This window comes from Trachurus japonicus, chromosome 4, assembly GCF_045865225.1.
Source record: "Trachurus japonicus isolate A0001 chromosome 4, Traja_1.0".
Lineage (NCBI taxonomy): Eukaryota > Metazoa > Chordata > Actinopteri > Carangiformes > Carangidae > Trachurus > Trachurus japonicus.
Genome location: NC_140910.1, coordinates 12,442,381 through 12,465,368, shown reverse-complemented (window position 1 = coordinate 12,465,368; position 22,988 = coordinate 12,442,381). Strand labels below are relative to the sequence as shown.

At 43.3% G+C, this 22,988-nt stretch overlaps 1 protein-coding gene across 5 annotated transcripts in view; it reads right to left on the bottom strand.

The window, feature by feature from the left end:
* The window catches only part of unc13a (unc-13 homolog A (C. elegans)), a 49,812-nt gene that overhangs the window by 25,905 nt on the left and 919 nt on the right, over window positions 1-22,988 (bottom strand). For 3 of the 5 annotated variants that reach the window (XM_085774033.1, XM_085774034.1, XM_085774035.1), the window contains exons 2-16: window positions 17,756-17,785; window positions 16,209-16,308; window positions 14,445-14,562; window positions 13,016-13,139; window positions 11,323-11,393; window positions 11,023-11,077; window positions 10,273-10,302; window positions 9,593-9,785; window positions 5,655-6,503; window positions 4,729-4,822; window positions 3,443-3,489; window positions 3,200-3,278; window positions 1,378-1,452; window positions 1,064-1,283; window positions 184-411 (exon numbers count right to left, since the gene is read on the bottom strand). In XM_085774033.1, coding sequence (XP_085630159.1) covers window positions 184-411; window positions 1,064-1,283; window positions 1,378-1,452; window positions 3,200-3,278; window positions 3,443-3,489; window positions 4,729-4,822; window positions 5,655-6,503; window positions 9,593-9,785; window positions 10,273-10,302; window positions 11,023-11,077; window positions 11,323-11,393; window positions 13,016-13,139; window positions 14,445-14,562; window positions 16,209-16,308; window positions 17,756-17,785 — 2,313 coding nt within the window. Of the gene's footprint in view, window positions 1-183; window positions 412-1,063; window positions 1,284-1,377; window positions 1,453-3,199; window positions 3,279-3,442; window positions 3,490-4,728; window positions 4,823-5,654; window positions 6,504-8,031; window positions 8,152-9,592; window positions 9,786-10,272; window positions 10,303-11,022; window positions 11,078-11,322; window positions 11,394-13,015; window positions 13,140-14,444; window positions 14,563-16,208; window positions 16,309-17,755; window positions 17,786-22,988 lie in introns of all 5 variants that reach the window. The other 2 variants (XM_085774032.1, XM_085774031.1) reach the window with 1 other exon arrangement.

Sequence of the window (22,988 nt, the reverse complement as noted above, 5' to 3'; positions counted from 1 at the left end):
CTTAACTCATCTGACCTTGTGCTCTATTGCCCCACAAACGCCACCTGTGCTCTCTTCATGCAAACGGCAGCTTGTCTCTTTTTATAGACACAAACACCTGACGTGTGTTGGCTCCACTGACTTTGATGTTGACATTGTTGGCCAGCTCCCTTCAAAGCTACTGTACTGTACTTCCCCTCTCACCTGTGATGCTGATCTTGGCCGACCATTTGGAGGTGCCATCGAGCACGCTCTGTTTGATCTGCTTCATATGGGTGACGTGAGTGGCCTTGAGGATGGCGAACACTTCCTGAATGAGTTCAAAGATCTCCGGTTTGTTCCTCTCGCGGATCTTCATGCGGTCCTTGAGAACCATTATGATGTTCTGGGTTCGGTCCTCTGCACCGTGTTTTGAGCTCTTCTCTGCCGCCCCTGGTTAGTGGGACAAATAAGAAAAGGATCAGATATGTAAAAGCATTGAGAATTGATTTGCTACGAGAACTCTATTGCGTTAAGTTCCTACTCAGTTATTAATTACGATAATAACAAAGGATAGCATTCTGCGTCTAATAAAAAAAGGATTTGAAAATGGGAGATTTAATTCAAAGCGGAGAAGAAGACTGTGGAGGTGATGACAAATGGTTATATTTCGTGAATGAGAGGCGGACACATTTGCGGAGCTATAAAATGCTGAGTAAAAAGAAGATAGAAAAGAGAGGTGGATGACAACAAAAGATAAAGGGCTTTTAATATCCTCTCAAGAAAACAAGCAAAACAGGAAAAGGAGGAGTGAGAGAAGAAGGAAGGAAAAGACATGACTCTTCAAGCTAAAATCTCCTTTTAACAATATATAAACTGACCTTAACAAAACAGAAAATGAAAACAATAATTTACATAAGAACAGAAGCACACGCCTCCTTTTACACAGTATAGAGCCTCATTTATCCTCGGTGTCTAGAGTCATGACGATAAACACACACTGGATTGCTAAATTTAAATTACCATACCATATTCTTAATCCAGTCTCTCATTCAGTGCTTTAGGGGATAAGATGGGGATAATGTTTTCCGGCGTTTTCTCTTACTTTGCAGACAGTCAGCATTAAGTAGATCTTGGCACTTTTCGTGGCACTTGACTCCGCACTCGGTACAGCGCATGCCCTGGCGAGCGATCCCCCACAGCAGTCCCTCACACTCGTAGCAGTAGGTGGGGGTGGTGGCGGTCCACACCTCAAAGTTATGCGGGGTGGTGCAGGAGATGGGGTATATGAGCGCCTGGAGGGTCTTCTTATACACATGACTCTTCTACAGGGGCACAGAGGAGCGATAGTGTGGGGTCAGAGGAGCCTTGTAGCAATATGTGAAATATTTCCCTTTAATGGTATAAGAGAGCACTGACCAGTTCTTCATTATGCAGCGTGCTGGACGTCAGGGCCGAGGTGATGCCGGCTTTCCTGGAGTTCTGAACCAAAGACTGTTGTGACAGAGGAGAGAGGGGGGGGTCTTTTCTCTCAGTTTACAAATCTTAGTGCAACCTATGAGGCTGTGTTTATTATTACAGTCTGCCTGCCAATGTTTTCCTGAATAGTTACACCAAGCTGGAGATGGCATCTGAAAAATTTAAAGTGCTTCTTTTTTCTAAAAGTGACCAGCGTGCTGGTGAGACCAGAAAACGATTAAACTGTCATAATATGAGTGTTTTTAGAACATCAGCATTACTCACCATAGCCTTTGGCAATGAAGTGAAGAGGAGAGAAAAAAGGGAGAGATTCAATATGAGACAAAGGCAAGAAATAGACGGGAAATACCACGGAGAGTTAAAATTACAAAAGAGATGTTGATATTCTGATGCACTCATTCAGCATTTGCTTTGTGATTAAACAAGAGTCTGCAGTCGGATGTGGAGACTTGAAGGGCGAGGCTCCCACAGCTGCAACCAGACTTGAGTATCTGATGTCTGAATGAAATAGCCTGTGATCGCTGCTCAGGACCCCACCCTGTGCGATCAATTACCTGAGACACTCTGACACGTTGTCAGTGTGTGTCTGTGTGATCGAGAGGGAGAGAAACATAGGAGCACCTGCTTGTAACTGTCTGCCAGTGTGCACTTGCTGTTAACTGTGTGACAGCAGGATTTATTAATGAAGACAGTCATCCGAGATAATGTAGGGTAACGGGGGGATCTGGTGTGTTTACCAGAGCGGCACCACTGAGCTTTACCTGGCAGTTGATATAAAGAGTGAAGAGAGGAGAATGAAAATTGCTGCCCTTTTCCAGTCTACCCTCTCTTAGCTTATTTGTTTTCTTGCCAAGAGTTAGATGAGAAGATTTAAGACACTCTCGACTACAAAAATACTACAAACAGGGGTTGACGCCAAGCCTGGTGATGTCTGAGGGTAATAAAATCCATCCACCACTACTTCTAAAACTCACTACATTTCATTCCATGTGTTTATTATATACAAATACTGAAACATAACCATTACATGTTGAGTCTTTATGCTTTGCTTTACTTGATGCTTAGCTAACCAGCTGCTGGATGGAGCTTCATAAACAATTTTCTTGTCCAAAAAAGAACAAGTGCATTTCCAAATGCCAAAGTATTCCTCAGGGTTCCTGTCATTAGTCTTTCTGGAAAGAGGGAAATGGCACAGATGCTGTGTGCTTCCATGCATATCCTGAGCTTAATGTGTTTATACCTAGCCTATACTTGCTAGTAGACTCTGAGCCTTGTGTGATTTTGATGGATGTAGAAAATGATAAGATAGTCAAACAAGGTGGCTGGTCCACGTGAGGAACAGGATTTAAATTTTTCGCAGTTGTGTCACTAACGAGCTGAGCAGACATGGGAACGATGGCAGGGTGGGGTTGTGAAAAGGTCTGTTATATGACAGCGTCTGTTATATGACGCATCAGTATCAGTCAGTGGTGGCCCCTGAACCCTGAGGTTTGACCTGCCACACTGTAAAAGCAAGGAACTCGTTGTGTTGTCTGTGGATGTGGTGCAGTAGGCTAAAAGACAAAGAGGAAGAGAAGGAAAGTGTAGGAGGAAATCTGAGAAGAACAATAGAAAGTTAAAGCAAAAAAAGAGAAAGTAGAAAGTCAGAAGGTAAAGAGAGCAGGAGTATCTTCAATATGTAGCTGAGCTGAGTGATAGATGGACCGGCCAGATGTGAGACAGTTAAGTCAGGGAATATAAAGTGATTAGCACAGAAGCTCACCAGATCTCTGACCAGAGGCATGGCTTTCCTCTTCCTGAGGTCTGGCATGCTGTCGATGCTATACAGAGCGCCACCCATCCTGGGGACAAAACACAACATGTAACAGGACTCAGCCTCCCTTATTTTGAAGTGGAGCCCTGGACACAACAACTCAATTAGACATTAAGGCCGTGGGCTTGGCCTCGGGTTGGTAAGTTATAGATTTTCAATGACCGTAGTAGCAACAGCGTCATGGTTACTTACCCCGCTGATAAAAGCAGAGAGGCGATGCCGACACTTTCTCCTCGGGCCTGTGGAGAGAGAGATGAGATGAGAAAGGAAGGCGAGCAGGGTGCCATTAGAGCCGTGACTGGAAGCAGAGCATTTCACTGTAGGCCTACTTGTACTCATTTTTGTGCGTTATACTAAGAAAAACTAAATCAAGAGCTATCGCATGGTGTTCCTGGAAAAAAAACGATGACAATATTTCATGGCAAGTTTCACCAGTAGCTGTTGCCACAATAACTGAAAGTGTTCCCAGAAGTCACAAATGAATAATACAACAGCGGTACAAGTGGGAGATAGAAAGGGGCTGAGTTGTGTCTTTCTTATTGAGTGTGGTGACTACTGACATCAGCAGTGGCTTCTCTGTGTTGGAGGATCATAGTAAAAGTAGATTACAGCCAGATGGCTATCCGTGTTATCATTCTTCTAATTCTATCTGCTCTATTATAGAAAGACACGTTCTTTGTCTGCCTGCCTGCCACGAGAACAAAACAGCACTGATGCTCACGTCACACCGACGCACAGAAAGAGTCATGATTGGTAGAAACGCCTGGCTTTGAAAATGACACTTAGCAGGCTTACAGCAGCTTCCTATGTGTTGCTTGTCTCTCCATAAATTATCTATGAGCTGCGCGAGGATACATAAAAATATCAATTAGACTGATTAACACACTATTGACCACACCCACCTGAGAGTCGGCTCCAGCCACGGGTAATCAGAACGGACTACATGCAAATCGCTACGAGGATGGCAAACAACTGAAAAGAAAATAATGAAATGGCAAAAAACAATACAAGGGGTAAACAAAAACTATTAAATAAACACAAGACAATACATTTTTTAATACACAGCAATAACCAAAAGCTGGGGGGAAAAAAAGACGAACAAGTCGGCAAAAAGCTGGGGGAAAAAAAGCTCACTGTAACAGTAGGACATGCAGGAGCTGATGCAACAAGTCAGTGAGCTCAAACAGTAGATGTATGAATCAAAGCTGAGCAACAACTTGTGGCAAGGTGAAGAGGGCCCGGGCGGGGATTGAACCCACACCTCCCGGGCAAGAGTCATGCGCGCTTGCCAGTCACCCAAAGGGACATCCCCTTGGCCAAGTAGCCAGGGCACATGATCAATTGGAGGCATAGTGACAGGAACCTCAACTGTCACAAACTGTTTTTTCCACAGTTATGAGCACAAACATTCACCTGGCACACACACACACACACACATGTAAATGCACACACAAAGAAAGAAACACGCAAGGCCATACCTCTTGCAGTTGTAGTCGCACTCTGCTGAAAAGTCGAAGCCAGTTGGCCTTGGCTCTGGCAGGACCAGGTTCCATCATCTCTCTCTTTGGGAAGCTAGAAGAATGATTGAATGATTGAACATTTATTTAAAATTACTAACTTATATGGCAGTATTTGCTCTACTGCTAATGTATTAAAAGGACAGTGTTTTAAAATGTCATGGAATCATATTAGCAAACACACTGAAGGGGAACTACTAGTGTTTAAGTACTTTTGGGGCTTCACTTATACCTGACTTAATATCAAAATGTCTCGGCCCATTATATTGATCATCTGATCCACAATATCATTACTGGGTATTCTATTAAAATGATAATATTCTATTCAAATCTCTACCCTGTCATTGGTGTTGGTGCCTTCTTTTGGATAATTACCTGTCAGTTGTGTATATATATTATACGTGCTTCCTGTTACTGGTTATATCAGTGATGACAGTGTGTGACAGACAGTTATTTGTCATTTTTTCCACTGTAAAGCTGAGTTACTTATCTATTTATTTTATACTTACTTATTAATAGAGGGCCTCATTTTTACTATAGCACTGTTTATCAAATTGTCTGCTCCTACTCTTGTATTCTGTGTTGTTCTTGCATATTTTAGTAGGATCGGGGTTGTGCAATAGTTTTATTATTGCCTATTTGGTGCTGTCTATCCTTCTTACTTTTCGCTGCTACTGTATATCATCGTACGATTGGTGTTCTATCGTTGTCATGTGCTTGTACTGTGATGTTGTCATGTGGCTGTTGTGTGTTACCATGTGTTGTTTTGTGATGTGGTCTTGTCCTGTTTGACGATACAGTCTACCTGCACTTCTGCCCACAATGAATTTCCCTCTGGGACAATGAAGTATATCTTATCTTATCTTATGAGCATGAGCACTGTTCACCTTGGGACGGGGGGCTCCTCTGTTTTCTCCACAGGAGCTGGGGGGGCGCTCTCTGAGGCTGGGGGCTGCTCCGAGGGCAGAGGTTCCTCCTCAAGTCTGAGCTCAGGCTCCAGGGGTTTGGAGTCTGGAGCTGGAACCTGTGATGGAGCTGCAGGGATGGATGATGATGTTGTTGTTGTTGTGGTGGCGGTGGTGGTAGCAGACATATCTTGCTGTGAGAGTGCAAAGCTTGGTTTGGTGGGGTCTGAAGTGAAAGGGGGCAAGAGGCTGTCCTGTGAGACTGGAGGCAGACCAGGAGCTGTGGACGGGGGCTGGAGCTGATCGGCAGCCGGACGCTGCTGCTGCTGCTGCTGCTGCTGATGCAGCGATGGCTGCTTCTCCAGCGGCGGCCTGGCGCTGGACAGACCCTCAGAGGGCGGCATCAGGGTGGGGGCGGTGCTTGTGGGTGTGGGGGTGTAGGGCGGCTCCTGGTCTTCGCTGAGCGTGCCGTCAAGTGGGTACATGTCTTCATCTTCCTCATATGGCATCTCCTCCTCGTCTCCGTAGTTGTACTCTCCTTCCTCGGCGTACATCCCTCCCTCGTCCTCGTCGTACAGCGCCCCCTCCTCCCCTCCGTCTTTCAGGTAGCCTCCCTCGTCGCTGTAGACGCCTTGGGGGTCTTCGCCGTCCCAGCCCGGAGAGTCCTCCTTGCCGTAGCTGACGGAGGAGTGGCAGGAGTGGTAGGAGTCGTTTTCGTCATAGAACTCTGAACCTCTCAAGCTCTCGCCGTCCTCGGGGACAAACTCCTCGCTGAGCTGAGAGCTGCCTCGACTTAGCTCACCTGACGAGGCGTAGCGGCTGTCCGTGGGACTACAGGGAGGGGGAGATACAGACACATGTTACATAAACACACCCACACAGGTTGGAAAGTAAACTAGAGGACTTCCCAGAGTTGTTGGATAAGGAGTTTGGTCACAGTGACACTTAAGGAACTTGTGTTGGGGCCAGGGAGGGAAACAGCTAACCAATAGGAAAAGAGGAGCAGCTTTAAACCAACCAATCAGGAAACTTAGAGCAGGGGCTCAGACTAGTGATGCATCTATATAACTGCAGGGGGAATCATGTTTTAGTCATGGGGAGGGTTACTATGGATACTAGTTCACTCCGAAATTAATACAGAAACACACACCATACAAAAGCACATGATATGAAAAAAAAAAAACAGTTTTAAAAAATCTGAATAGGCCTATTCAAATGAAAGAGAGTGAACCTGGAGAGATTGAGGGTAATTTATTAGCCTGGCAGAAGAAAAACCATCTCTTTCTGTAGATAAATAAGTGAATAATATTTATTCACGATGATGAATGAAGCTATTAGACACTGAGACGGACCATGAGTCAGGGAGAGATTTGAGACACATACGAAAACAATTTCACACACAGACATGCGCTCACACTTTATTGCTTTGTTTCTATTGATTACAGTCATCCTGGTTCAATAATGCATAGTGCAGGAGCAGTAAAGCAGAGAACTATATAATGGCTTTGGGCTGTGAGCCATAGGGAATGCAGCACAAGAATGGAAGAATGGACACCTAAGCACTCAATTACATCGCCCCTGTCCTTTTCTATTCATCACCTATCTCACAATCTGGTCCAACACACGGACTCACACAGACAGTGAAAAATGCTTGTATGATGCTTAAGGCTAAACACTTGTCTGTCTACTTCCTCAGCAAAGAAGAAAAGAAAAAGACAGTTGTAATAAAGATGAAAATGAATACAATCCATCTTGGCTTCTCTGCCAGGGCCCCATTACTGGGCTGATGGCCTTCTGCTGTCTCACAGGTGGAAATTAAATGTGTATAATTACCAAGTATGGGACACCCAGAGTACGACAGGGCTCTCCTTAAAGTCTCACATACAGGATGAGGCTGTAATAACAGGCTGCCACGATGACAGTTACACACACACACATTCAGGCTTCTCCGCCAATTCCAACCAACAATTAACCTCTCAGTTTCTGACTGTTATGCAACAATGTACACACACACATCTTGTCAATCACCCACCCACACACATAAGTAAAACAAAAATTGCACAGAACTTATGAGGGTTTAATAAATGGAGAAGATGAGCATGATATATTATTGGTGATACTGATTTGTGATTCTTCACCGGGAGCACAGTAAAGATAGATGCAGGACCAGTAGTTTTCTAGTTTAAAAAAATATAGAATATATACATATACAGAGACAGGGTAAGAGCGCATGCATGCAAGCACAGCGAGCGAGGAGGACGGGACAAGTCCACCACTGACGTCACAGCGAGACGGAGTCACAGGCCGGAGCAGGAGGAAGAAGAGGAGGAGGATTTGGAGAGGAGGTACAGAGACCCACCTATCGGACAGTGAATGCCTACTGTCTAGAGAATACTGACGACTGGTGCGCCGGCTCGACCCTGAGCCTGAGTCGATATCGCTGCGCCCGTTGGTGGCCGAGTCTAAACTATCATAGCGTCTGGTAAGAGGAGCAGGAAGGGAGGTAGGGAGGAGGGAAGAGGTGGGAGAGGAGCATCAGTACAGCTCAGTGCAAATCTTTCAAAGAAAGCTCTAACCAAACTGAGCGTCTGCACCGCCTGTTTAAAAGACAGCTTCACAGTTTTTCAGGTCGGTCTTATAAAGATAGTCAGTTTCATCAGTATTCCTGTTCACACTGCAGAGATCTCTTCTTAATGCGATTCCAATAGAAGTGAAAGGAAAAGCTAATATGAGCATTCAGCAGCCTGACGGGGTCAAATCAAGTGGGGATATTCAAGATCTAGTTGTTTTTATGTAAAATGTAGGTTTTTGTGTGACTGTAATCAGGGCCGTTGCTAGGAATTATGGGCCCCCTGAAAGAATACTAAAGTGGGCCCCTGACTTTTCCACTTTTTTTCTTAGACTTTTCCATTTTTTATTTAGCCTACTTTGTTTTGATGCTAATGCAGCATTACTATGAGTATTAGTCAGGGTCTAATGCAGAATAATTCAGTCATACAAAGATTAGACTACTGGGGGGTTTTGTGGGCCCTACTCGGTGTTGGGCCCCTAGAATTATCATCACCTTACTCCCCTATACAATGGCCCCGCTGTAATGTAACAAGGAAACACAGTCTGTTGTTATTTGTTATTGTTAAGTGCATTAGGAAGAGATTTGTTCCTGTACACACCTGACTATTGTTTTAAGACAGCCTTGAAAAATTGCAGACCCATCCTTTAAGCTTCTGCACAAAGTCCTCTCACTGAGGTTGAGCAGTTTCATTTACCCATCTAAAGGTCAAACTTTATGTGTCAGGGCAATGCACGAGTTTGATCATCTGCCACCTTCAAACAAATAATACATTGTCCACAGATTGTCAGAAAATACTGTGATGACCAGAGAAATGCATTCATTTTCTGCACAAGTTAGTGCAGAAGAGATCACATGGGGTTTCTGATGCTCACACACTCAACATGCCCACGAAGATGCAGGCACGCACACACACACACACACACACGCATTCGCACAGAAAAAGAAAACCGCAAAGGCCCGCTTCATACGTGACCTGTATACAAGAAGTGTGTGTGCCCCAGCATGCTTGTATACACTGAGGCCAGGGTTATTCTCTAGAGGAGGAGAGCACAGTGGGACATGTTACCATGTACAACACAGTGAAACAAAACAAGGCCGCAGGGGCTCAGCTGTCTCAGGGCCATATGCTGGACCCCGAATGGATTTATCCACACAGGAATATTTTGTTTACGATGGGGAGCGTGATACTACATTCTCATCATTAAACATCCTTTCTCCCTCTTTGCAGATACATTTTGTCAACCTCACCGTGGTAATCTCATGGGCACACATCACATCAGCAGTTAGACTCAAAAAAAAAAGAAAGAAAAGAAAACACTCTACGTTGGGGCTGTTGTGTGTGTGTTACCTCATGGCTCTGTGGTCATAGTCCAGCTCATTGATGTCATCATTGTAGTGTCTGTAGTTCTGGTGCCTCATGGGATACTGGTGCATGGAAGCGTTGGGCTGAGAGGTGGTGTAGTAGGGAGGCGGGATGCTGTTGCTGGTCTCGCTGCGGTAGTCACTGTCCCTGTCGTCCACAGCGCTGTCTGGGTCGTCGTCTGTTCACACAAACACAGCGGGACATCGGACAAGATGAGGGGGCGAGACAAGAATGACGCACAGAATTTTGTTACACACTATCTGAAAATAATTCTAATGTTTTTCATATTTTAAACACACAAAGGTGGCGGGAACATTTCACTGCACATGGAAGAATAAGATGGAAAATAATACTCTGTGATTCTGGACTGGTCATAGGCGGAAGATGCTCCCTAATATATCTTCAACAAACACTGCACAAATTTCTTTTACTGTGACTTAATTCGATTTCACTCTTACAGCCTGACTTCAGAATCCATCATTAAAACATGGGTGCAAGCAGAGAGGAAGTTCACAGAGGACGTGTGGAGAGGAAAAAAATATATTTTCATGGCAGTAAATGGTTTCTGGAGAAAAACTGGAAAAGATCATTACATTAAGGGAGATGTGGACAATAAATACAGAATTACTCAGAGTCATTAGCAGAGGCGCATGAGAGAAACTTACTTTGCTGATCTCCCCACAGACTCCAATTACCTGCAAGGAGATAAAGGGTTTGGAAAACCAAATTAGCTTTGGGCTACGAAATTAAACACGCCACCAGCCCACAAAGCTGCGTAAACAAACATGTAGAGATATGTTACCCTGAGAAATAATTATTTTAAGATGTATAGTTGTGTGTAGTTAGCTCATAAGTGAAGTAAATCAGTGTATACGTGTGTGAGTGTAAAGAAAAGCCCAAGGTCTTTAGAGAAGCTTAGATGGAAACCAGCTTTTGTTTAAATGCTGCTAAGTAACCAAGAACAAGAAACACTGACATGCAGCATCATCTCTGCACGCACACAGACACACACACAAACGTTTTACCATCAACTTCTACTGTCCACAGAGTTATACCATACACACTTATCCACTGGCTCCCTGTGTCATCATCGTTAGGCAGACGGACAGGTTGGCGTGCGTCTGACAACCCAGTGCTTGTCAGCTCACATTCATTACACATCTAGCACCTATAAGTCATTTTAGTGCTCAGGCAGGCCTGCATGCTTGATTCGTCACATCAGCTTTCCCCATCCCTCCCTCTCCACCCATCCTTAGACTCATCTATCAGCCTCATTTCTACCTCCTGTCTAGTCCTGTTCTCAGTAAGTCAGGGTGACGGAGCAGGGGGAAGAGGGGAGAGGCAAAACTGGAGGCATGAAAAGGACACAGCAGGGGACAGCTCAGGAGGAGGTGGCTGCAGGAGAAGAGACTCACAGCACTGTGTGGATGGCGCATGTAGTGGTTGCTCCTGTTCCTCTTGATAGGCATACTGAGGGGGAAGAAAACATTAATAGACATCTCAAAAGATAAGAAAAATGAAATCTGGGGTGAACATATTGATGGTGGTAACTGAATGTGTATGTAGTGTAAGGCAAATGGAACAGAAGTGGAGGAAAACGGGTATGAAAGTATGAAAGACAATACTGTTAAGAGGAAGGGACAAATAGATCAAGAAATAAATAATGATGGTGCAAAGGGAGTGATGGGGAGAATGGCAGAGAATGAAGTTCTTACATCTTGATCTCTCATGGCATTAAGTTGTTCAAGCTTCTTGGCCCAGTATCTGGCCTCTTCCTCTGGAATGTCTGCAGCACACAACAAACAAACACTTCAAACGCTGCTCTGCAAATCAAATATTGAACATTATGAATCTCTTTTTCTAGGACAATGGTGTGTTTGAGTGTGGAGGAAAGTGTGTTTTTTCCACACCTGTACCCACACCGCTACAGTGCTGTCATAGAGTCCTACGTAGGTCATGGGCCTGATATCCGTAGCAATATTGGTAGTACTGCTTGTGCTAATGTATTAATACAGTGTTATTCAACCTTGGGGTCGGGACCCCACACGGGGTCGCCTGAAATGTCTAAGAATTGATTAAAAAAATTTAGGGATGCACCGAATATTCGGTAACCGAATATATTTGGCCGAATATTGCAAAAAAAAACAACATTCGGCCTTCGGTGGAATGAGCGCGAAGCAAGGCCGAATATTAAAAAAAAAAAAAAAAAAGTCTGATAAATACGCAATTGCGCAACGATCGAAACGGCAGCTTAAACCCCAGCTTTATTAGTAAGTGACTCCTACTGCTGGAAAAACAATAGCAACAAGAGCAGTGGGGGGAAAGCTGCACAGCGACCGCGTGCACCGGTGCGTTCTGTCTGCAGCGGAGACACGGCCACTGAGAGGACTGAGTGAGGGGACCGGTCCTGTAGGAACGCGCCTTTTAATGAATCATTTAAAAACCAAACACACTGAACAGCATGCTGAGTAGGCTACGAAAGGGAGAGACGGCTGCAGCAGTTAAAACGAAAGCTCCTCGTCCCAGCATGTCGCCCACTCCGTCCGTGGTCGACAGCTTTTAAAACAGAGTTTCCCAACCTTGGGGTCGGGTCCCCACGTGGGGTCGCCTGAAATTCAAATGAGGTCGCCTGAAATGTCTAGTAGCCTAATTGATGAATTAAAAAAATCTGACCAAGAAAGGTTAGGAACCACTGTTTTAAAAGACACTTGGGTTTTTTTGGAATGTACTTGCATAGATCTTTCAGCACTCACAATGGGCTGATATAGGCCTAAATGAAAAACTTTAAACTTGTTGTGCTTTTTTGATGAGCAACAGCTGGAATATTCAAAAACTGTCAGAATAGTCAATAAACATTTACTTTCTTTGAAAATTAAGTTTAAAAAAATATTTTATTTAAAATTTATAACCACTTTCGGTATTCGGTATTATTCGGTTATTCGGCCAAGCGTTTTGATTTTATTCGGTATTCGGCTTCGGCCAAAAAATGCCATTCGGTGCACCCCTAAAAAAATTACTGATAAAAATATAAAAAATATTATGATCAAAAACACCACACACAATCTTAACCAGCTGCATTCTATACTTTCACTGTCTCGAATATAAATCGAGTTCAAATAAAATGCAGTATAAAAATATCTGAGCTGGCGCATCTTGATTGACAGCCATGATCATGTGATTGCGGGGTCGCCAGAAATGTGTGATGTCAAAATGGGGTCATGAGTCAATAAAGGTTGGGAATCACTGTATTAATACCATACTACTTGTCTACTACAGGTCCCTAATACAGTAGTAGCAGTACGCGTCAGTAACTGTTCTCTCTTGTTGTTGGCATATGAAAAAAAAATTGAACACAAAGAGAAATTATACAGAACAAGGCAGAATAAATGGAACTATCAAAGATCAAACCTAGTGGCAGTTCAAAGCGGGTGTCGAGCAGCAGCCTGTGAAAGGTCGGGTCTTTGGTTCCACAGATCTCATTCTCAGCCATGATCACATTGGAGTCCAGGGTCAACCACTGACCTGGCCCCTCCTGGAATAAAAAGAGGAGGAGGAGTATGATTAGGACAGTAGAATACATCAGTGTTTCAGCATGTGCTTTAAGTCTGTCTTTCCTGGCCTGGTCCTAGACCTGAGTCTCTCAGGATTGAATGAAAACCAAGTGGCAGAACAGTCTTAGCCTGATCAGGCTGACGTGCGCATCTCCGTGACACAGACTCAAGAAAGTCATTGTACTTGTTGAAATTCATAAACACCCCATATAATATAAAAATGTTAACATTTCTATTTAAATGAGGACCTAAAAACTGATATACTATAACTAAGCTTTAGAGATGCTGTTGGACATGTTTTTAAACTTTAGAGTGAACCAGACGAGCGTTGTCCCCCTGCTTCCAGTATCTGTGTTAGGCTCGACTAATTGCCTCCAGGCTCTAGCTTCGCACTTGATTGATCTTCTCATCTAACTCTCAGCGAGAATACCAATAAGTGTATTTCCCAAAATGAAAAGAACTATTTCTCTAAACGAAAAATAAAAGAAAAATGGGAAAAAAATAACAACTGAGATGAACCTCGTCTCTCCCAGTTTACCCAGACATGTATCACCACTGGGAACAATCAGCTTTGAGCTAAACAAATAGTGACAGGAATCTGACAGGAACCATTTACTGCTTCATCTTGAAATAAGGAAATTTCTCCACCATGCATCATAATGTCTAATTTGATTAAGTGACTTATTTCACTAATTCCAACTGACTTTGCACAAAAAAAATCTTTTTTTTCCTCACAAGGTATTAATTTCCCACTGTAACGTCTTCATAATGTCCATAATTAACAAAACTGTTTTAGCACGTAGTCTTTACAGACCATTGTTATTCTTGTATATTTGAGTGATCAGGACATAGTCCCTTTTCAACATGGAGGAAAAAAAAACTGAGCATGGTGTGAAAAGGCCCGTTGGGTCACCATACCTCTGAGTCACATTTGGCTGCACAGTTATACTTTGTGCCAAGTGTTTTATGTTGTGCCCATTTCATTTTCCATACATTTTAATTAGCTACAACCAGGGGAATAGAAACGTGACAAAAACACACATAAAACAGAGCTAATTCAAAATGCAATGTGGCTGAAAGTAATGAGATGACACCAATAAAAAAAAGCTCAAAGCAATTTCCTGGTTTTACATAATGACCTAATTACAGGTAGCATTAAAAGTTATGTGTATTCATAAGCTATATTTTGATTTGGCTAGTTTAATAATTGCATGTACTGTACAGTTTGTGTGGTCTGTAATTTTAAATCCAAAGAGGAAAAAAAAGAAAAAAAGGTAGCTGTGTACCTCATTGGACTGCCGTATGCTATGCAGGGGGATCCATAAGGTGCCCACCATGGTGTCCCAGATCAGCCCTTTATTCCACACCTCCACTGTCAGACCCAGATCCAGGCGGTTTATTTCACTGCTCAGCAGAAAAAGGAAGAGGTCGATTAAAAGACAAGAGGACATAAGAAAAGAGGAAAGAGATTATAATAATATAGAATTTCATAGTAAAATTGAGGCAGAGTTGTATGTAGAAGTATCATAGCACAGAGGGTTTTCAACAGAAATATATTCCATATGCCATCAAGAGCTGCACTTTAAATCTGGAGATGGATATGCACTGTGATTCAATCTTCTGAGGGAAATGAGTCACTCAGCATGAGGATGGAAAAGGGAAGGTGATTGTCAACCAGGCCGCTGGCAAGATATAAAGAGAAAGCGCAGATATGGCAACAACAGAGACAATCTATATTTCAGTATGACAAATAACTGTTATTGAACTCTGTGCCCCATTTTCCCATCAAACAACAGTCATAAACAGTATACACAACATAGAAACTCATCAGGACTAGATGGGGTTTGTATATGACCATATGTCTGACTGGCAGATTTTCAGTTCGCTAAGAACCAATCAACGTCAAACAGAGCCTCTTCTCAAGCCCCTCTTAAGTGAGTCAAACCTAATTATAGCCACAGCTTTGATATGAAAATGCATCTATTTGTTTCACTGAGATCGGGAGAAGTAATATGGAAAATGGCGGAACGAGGGGCTGAAGTGGAGAGAAGAGAATAAGAAGAGAGAAAACTGAGAATTAAAGATCTAAAAGACGGAGAGGTAGGAATAAGTTGTTTTTAGTTCAGTGTTGTTACAGTAAATTAAATATAAAAACCTTCGACCCTTTTCATCAGTTGTGTTTGGTTTGGTTTGGTTTTTTCACATTCTGAAGTTATGAGATGTTATGAAACCAAGATGGGCCAGAAAACCCTCTTCCTCGCAGTTTCCACACTCTTCAAAGGGAGAAAGAAACACACCCAAAAAGTGGGAAATAAAGGGCAAAACTATCAGCTTTTAGGAGGTAGAAACGTCACAGCCGACCCTGCTGTTCTGACTTACACAACATCTGTGTGAAGAAAAGAGGTCCTAATGTGTATGTTCATTGGTATCCATTCCACGGACAGAAAGAAAACAATTTGAAAGTACTTACCACAGTAGTATAGACCATATGTATATTTCTGTTTAATTGCACATGTGTTAAAAATGTATCGGATTATATCAAAATGCTGCTGTATAACTGTGCCAGCACAACATTGGGAAATCTAAACAGAGCTTGATAGCTACAGTAATAGACCACCAGGATACTATGGACAGTTTTAAAAATGAAAAACATGCCCACATTACCCACAATACAATGCATACAGTTGTTTGTCTGTGATTCTATCTCTGCTACCTGCCTGACCTCAGTGGGGTGTATGCAAAAGAAAAAATACTCTGTCAATCAGGGGACTGTGTGAAAAGACCTCCGAATCTCCACAATCATAACTCTGTGGATCCATAAAGAGAGAGGTTTTTTTTTTTTTTTTACACAACAGGCACAGTGAGAAGGAAACAGGCGGGTGTGGAGAGTAAGCAATACAGTGAGAAACTGTGAGTCCAAGTGTGCAGCAGCAAGGGCTGTCCCACAAATAAGCAAGAGTCAAAGAAGAAGACAGACACTTGAGAGTGGAAAGGCGTGCTGCGCTGAAAAAAGGAGGTCGGAGACATGAGAGGGGGCAAGAAGCACTCACAACATGAAGTCCTGCTCCCAGCACGGCTGGCTGCCGCGCACCGCGATGGTGGTGCTTTTAACATTCTGCACCTTCAGGGTCACGTATGTGTTAAATTTCTCTGTAAAAAAAGGAAAACACAAAAAGTTATGATGCTGTGAGTGTTCAGAGCAAGTGACAAATAGTAATAGTAATAGTAATAATACGTGAATAGGGTAAAAATTTTAACCTTTAGATATCTGCATGAAAATTACCGAGTTGATTACTTACATTAAGACAAACAAAAAATGTATTACAAGTTTTTTGAAATTCTTTGTTAACATTAGCAAATGTGCATAAATTTGAATAAACGTGCATAAATTCCACCGTTTTGATGGCACATATATGAAGTTGCTGTGGTGGTACTGGCATGAAAATTGGAATGAGTTGACTCCATCGGTCAACCGACAAGTTGACCACTTTAAATTTCAAGATGACTGCAATTTTTCAACACAGCCACATCCTTAGTAGAGCAGGTATGACATGCTCCGCCTCTATTAATGCTCATGGGTAGCCTAAATTGGTTCCATTCCTTAAGTTTTTTAACTGTAATATGTTATTAAGATTGAACAAGACATTTTCACCTGCCGCCTCACAGCAAGAGGGTTCTGGGTTCGAACCCGCCGGCCGGCTGGGACCCTTCTGTGTGGAGTTTGCATGTTCTCCCCGTGCATGCGTGGGTTCTCTCCGGGTACTCCGGCTTCCTCCCACAGTCCAAAGACATGCAGGTTAGGTTAATTGGCGACTCTAAATTGCCCATAGGTGTGAATGAGAGTGTGAATGGTTGTCTGTCTATATGTTAGCCCTGCGATAGACTGGCGACCTGTCCAGGGTGTACCCCGCCTCTCGCCCAAAGTCAGCTGAGATAGGCTCCAGCTCACCCGTGACCCTAGTGCAGGATAAGCGGTATAGAAAATGAATGAATGAATGAATTTTCACCTGCTCTACCCAATGTTTAGATCAGGTGCTGTATGTATGCAAATTAGCCATACGTAATTGGATTATGCACTGTTGGCTCATGTCATACCTGCTCTACTAAGGATGTGGCTGTCTTGAAAAATTGCAGTCATCTAGAAATTTACAGTGGTCAACTTGTCGGTTGACCGATGGAGTCAACTCATTCCAATTTTCATGCCGATACCACCACAGCAACTTCATACATGTGCTGTCAAAATGGTGGATTTTATGCAAATTTATGCAAATTTGCTCATGTTAACAAAGAATTTCAAAAAACTTGTAATACATTTTTTGTTTGTCTTAATGTAAGTAATCAACTCAGTAATTTTCATGGAGATTTCTAAAGGTTAAAAATTTTAACTTATTCATGTGAAAAAAATGTTTTATATGCGTATAAATGGGATATGTTTGGGTGTTTTTCGAAACTTTCCCCTAATGGGATTCTTCGGGGTTTTTTTTCCCTCACTCAGGACATGTTGAGGATGCAAAATCAGTTGAGTTTGCTTCTGTTGCAATTTGTTCAACCTTTTCTCATAAAATGACTGGACTACAGGTCATAGGTCATGACTCACCTTGGGGTCCATCAAGCTTGGCTTTCTTCACTGTAAACAAACAGAGAAAACAATCAGTTTTTAGTCCAGCTGTGGTAAAAGTGAGAGTGAGCGTGACACCGTTCAAAGATTTCACATTTTAATAGCATAAATATAACACACAGTGAATCCATGGAGGTTTGTTTCATGCCTACGCTTTCAGTGTCATGTGACTTCAGCCTACAGGCCATGGCAGACCCCTGCCTGTAGCTTTTGCGCATGAAAAGTATGGTTGGCTGGTGATTCACAGGAGCATGGCATTTTAGAGCAAGGGAGGGGGCTCAGGGAGGCGGGTGGGGGGTGCTGGGGGTCTTCTCAACCTGAGACTCTTCTATCCTCTTTAGGCAGAATGCCAGGATCTCAATATGAAAGACTGCATCTGTTCATCAGGAGACGTCAGGGTCTGTGAGTCACTGGGCCAGAAGGACAGTAAAAGGTGATGCCAGGGAGGAGAGTGGCCACTCTGACTGTAGGTGTGTGTGTGTGTATGTATTCCTGCATGGTTGTCAACAGGGGGGGGGGGGGGGGTTGGATAAAAGACTGAGCAGTACTGCCTTTTGTCTAACACAATAGACGAGGCTCTGTTGAGATGCCACTGCCAGTTCCTCCACACAGGGACTTCTCTCCGGAGGTACCAGACTGACTTTTAAAACCACAGTGACGTCAAAAGCCTTTTCATTATTCATTCAATCCTGCACCCTGCCTATGCCCAGCATCCCCATGTCCAACAGCGAGGTATTAATATTCAAAGCTCTGGGTTTTAATCCCTGCTGATTGCCTCTTTCCACTGGTGTTACATTTTAAGAAAAAAAAAAAAATACAAGGACTAAGCATAATTCAAAATCAATCTAATTGGCCCTCAACAAGAAGACATTAAAACCCTCCCTGACTAGATGGAAGAGCATCTTTATAATGTATGACCCACAGTCCAACTAGTCTAGCCATGAAAGAGCTGAATAAACAAACACAAGCAAAGCCTCCAAATTATGGTGGTTGCAAATGTGATGCTAACAAGGAAGCACGTCGTCAGTCAGTGACAGCCGAGCCGAGCAGGTATGATAATCATTGTGGACAAATTTGCTTCTAAAAATAGCATAACCCAAGCAAACCCTTGGGATAACGCTTATCATTTAAATATCTCAGCTTCATGAGGCAGGTGGCGGAGTATAAGCGGCGCAGGGGAGCATGTGCTTCTTGGCCAACTTCAAAGTAAAATCCCCTTCCTGATATTTTAGCTGCTGACAAGGCAAGTCACGCCTAAGGGGTAAAGGAAGGTTCATCTGGAAGGAAGCACTGAATATACGTTAGACAAGAAGAGAGACGTTGGAAATGGATTTTTCCTTTGCTTTTAACAGACTTTAAATGACAGATGCACCCCGACTGCACCCTTGCCAACACTCTCCTTCCCTCTCAAAACGCTGTCCTCTTCTCGCCATCACCCAGTCATCGCTCCTCTCTCACTCTCTCAATCACTCGCTCGCTCCTACAAGCCCCTCCTGCCATGTGGCAAGTATGCACGTGTGCTCCCTTTCTATCTCTTTCTCTCGTGCTCCATTAATCTCTCTGTGCAGCCGGATGCGGGCAGAGCGAGCTGCATCCCCAACACTAAAAATAACCACTTCAGTGTGACAAGGGTGGGGGGTGCCGGAAAGGGGGGGTAGGGTACTTACAGCTCACAGGCATAAGACTAAACCACCATCGCTGCAGTTAGAGCAGAGAGGAAAGAGTGAAAGGGAGTAGGTGTTACATGTTTTCTGCAAATCCTCAACAGAAAATGTTGATTCCCTGCCACAGTAATTACAGGATCTCGTTTTCTCTTTCTTTGCTGAGGCAAAATTTGACAAATGCATTTACTCATGCCCTGGTGCAAAGAAGTTAAAGGGGCGTTTATTTCATGAGGTTCTGCAATCAAAAGCTTTCAAAGAGCCCATACTTCAGAGCAATTATCCTGACACAGAGAACAACGATATCAACCTGGAGACAGGAAATGCAGGGAGGAGATTTCTTAGAAAAAATATCATAAAAAAAGGAGAAATGACTCAAGTGCACAATCAAGTAAAAATAAACAGTTAGAAAGACTGAGAGGTCATTACAGTCTTTCCCCATTAAACCTGAGTCACACATCTGAAGTGTATCTGGGGGAATATGTTGATAATGTTGCTTCAACTTTAGCTGCCACGAAACTTAAATCTGCCACGTGATGGACTGAAATGAAGGTAAAAAGCCATGATATATGAGTGTATTTCAGAGAACAAAAACATAGTATACAGTACAGCCTTTGCTTCTAACTATTTCCACACTTCCAATAACCCTGGTTATTATTACAGCAATGTGTTTGAAATGGTAATAAGACAAAGAGCTAGCTGAGGTCTGTTTGGTTTTAAATGATATTCATTTCTAATGTGGGACTTTTCTGCCTGCTCCCACCAAGATTCCTCCCTAATGATCTGAATACATATGTAAATAGTCCTAAGTAGATGTTACTGAAAGAAGGTGACACTAATGAGGATGTCTCTCATGGCTCGCTCTGTTAGAAAGTTATCACATCTGAACTGCCATCTCTGCATAGGAGGTGACAGTGATAGGAGGGTTGCCAGACCTGAATACGCTCATTCAGCTTCTATGGCACATGATATTTCAAAGACTGCGGCTAACAACACAAGACATGATGTAGAGTAGAACACACACACACACATACACATACACACACACACACACACACACACACACACACGCACACACACACACACACACACACACACACACACACACACACACACACACACACACACACACACACACACACGTCTAGCCAGGGACTGCCACTGCAATATTTATATCGGCCTAACTCATGGTACCATCATCTTCCCTTTTATTACTTCACTTTTTTACAGCCACTGTGAAAAAATATAATATCAATATAAACCTAGCTGCAGGCCTATAACAGTGTGTAGAAACTAATGAGAAAATGCCAGCGGAGACCTAAAATACCATTGGGGTTGCTATGCCAACAAAGCTTCAGGACATAGAGGGGCCACCAACGAGCCTGAATCTCAATCCTGACATCTGTGCAATCAGCTCTAGCACTGGTGTCAACAACACACAGTAGCATCCTCTTCAAAAAACACCAGAGGGCTGCAGCATCCTCTCCCTAAGTCTGAACAAGGCGCTTGAGGAAATCGCCTTTTTCATTTTTCCGTCACTGCTGCTCCCAGACAAATCCGGCTCTGCATTTATCAAGTGCCAGCGTAGGAAATCTGCCTAAACTGGCCCCAAATTCTCAGAGTGCACAGTTCAAATGTGTTCCTAGTTCTAGGCTGAGGGGTTGATTTTAGAGACCTGCAAAACAGTTCTGGTCAAACTTGTTTGAGGGTTTCCAGGAGGTATCAAATGACAGGATAAAGACGAGCACACATTTCAGCAGGAATTTAAGTTGATCTTTCTGGGGTTGAATTAAATTAACTTTTGGTTTGAGTCTTTGACAGATGTGATTTTATTAATTTCCGTAAAAAAAAAAAGAAGTCTGTTAAAGTGTCATATTTATTCAACAACATATTGGTTTTCTTTTTAAGCCAAAACACAAAGAGAACTTCTGGCTAAGAATCAGTGTAAGTCTGAGAGGGAAAGTATAAAGAAACATAGTCTTCCTAATTCTTGATAGTTGCTTGAATCTGCTTCTGTATATAGGTCAAGTGACTTAAATGTTTGGTTTTCAAAGTGGGAACTGGGGATGACCAGGGGTTATTCAGGTGGAACAAGAAGATCCCTGAAGCATTTACATTAATACAATCTGTCCATTTGATTTCCCCTTGGACGTGTATGCAAATCAATTTAATTGATTCCAGACAGAGGTAGGGGACCTTTTTTTTTTTTTCAAAGAATCAAGAATCAAAGGATCAAGCAAAATCAACACAAGTTTACATCTTTTATATGACCACAGGTCCTCTCTGCCTGTACGTGTAATAAGCTCATAGTGTACATGTGAAGACACTAGATCTCTTTTGGATCCACTTGATAATTGGAAAAAGACTACATTACAGACCACACCATAGACTGCAGTGACAACAGTCGTAGCACCAATGACTGTAGCCTATAAGAGATATTGGAAAAGCAGTCATATTTCAGCCCAATGCTAAGTCGAGAGCCCAGGGTGCGATTTGTGAAAAAAACAGAGGGGGGGATAGTTTATAGTCACTTTTGTCCCCCGCTACCTCCGCACCTGACAACTACCGTTCTCAACCAGACTCTGGTCTCCTAGTGGACCGGGTCTGGCTCCAAGTTTGAGCAAATGACCAGGAGACCCGACCAGGTCCGACCAGTGTTGACCCTGGACCCGATGCGGTCGGACCGCGGCAAAAATAAATAGCCTAAATAAAAGATAGACTGTAGGCTAGTTGTGTTCATAGAGACGTAACAGGTGTGGTACGACAAGCTGTGATCAGCTGTGGTCATTGAATAGACTACTAGGTCATTTCAATTTGCGCATCTGTGTTTTTTTCCTTTGTATTTTGTTTTATAACATGCGCATCGAGAGTGAGTGAGTGAGTGAGCGAGCGCGAGAGAGAAACAGCGGTGCACCAGATGGCCAACCGGCAAAAACTGAAATGAGACGGTTAAAGAGAGGAAAAACAGAATGTACGATATATGTCCAAGAGACTTTGTCCCGAGGAAGGATCGGATGGTGGCCCAGGTTTAGTGATGAGGAAACTGTCACTGTCAGCTGCACATCTGTCAGCAGCTGCTCCAAACAGACACGTCACTAACTTTATTTTGAAGGGACAGATTAGATGTTGATTTTGTTAACAGTGACTTTGTTGCACCCAAACATTAAGCATATAGAAACAGACCCGGCTTGAGACCGGCTTTTATTTGCTCAAACCTGGAGACAGACCCGACCCAGTGCAACCGGCATCTCTCGCCTTTTTTTTGAGAATTGACAGTAGCCTGGGCTACATGACGGTCTGGGAGACGCTGTGCGCTACTGGAGGGGGGATGAGAAGGCTCACGGTTCAAATTATAGACTTGATCTAAAGTAGGCTCTGTCTGACCAGAGGGGGGGACAACACGTATCCCCACCGGGGATAATAATAAATGACCAGAGGGGGGGACATCGAAAACAGAGGGGGGGGGGGGGGGGATCCCCCCCCGGGCAAATCGCACCCTGCGAGAGCCTTTATACAGTATCCAATGTGAAAACCAGTTGAGGAATCTTGAA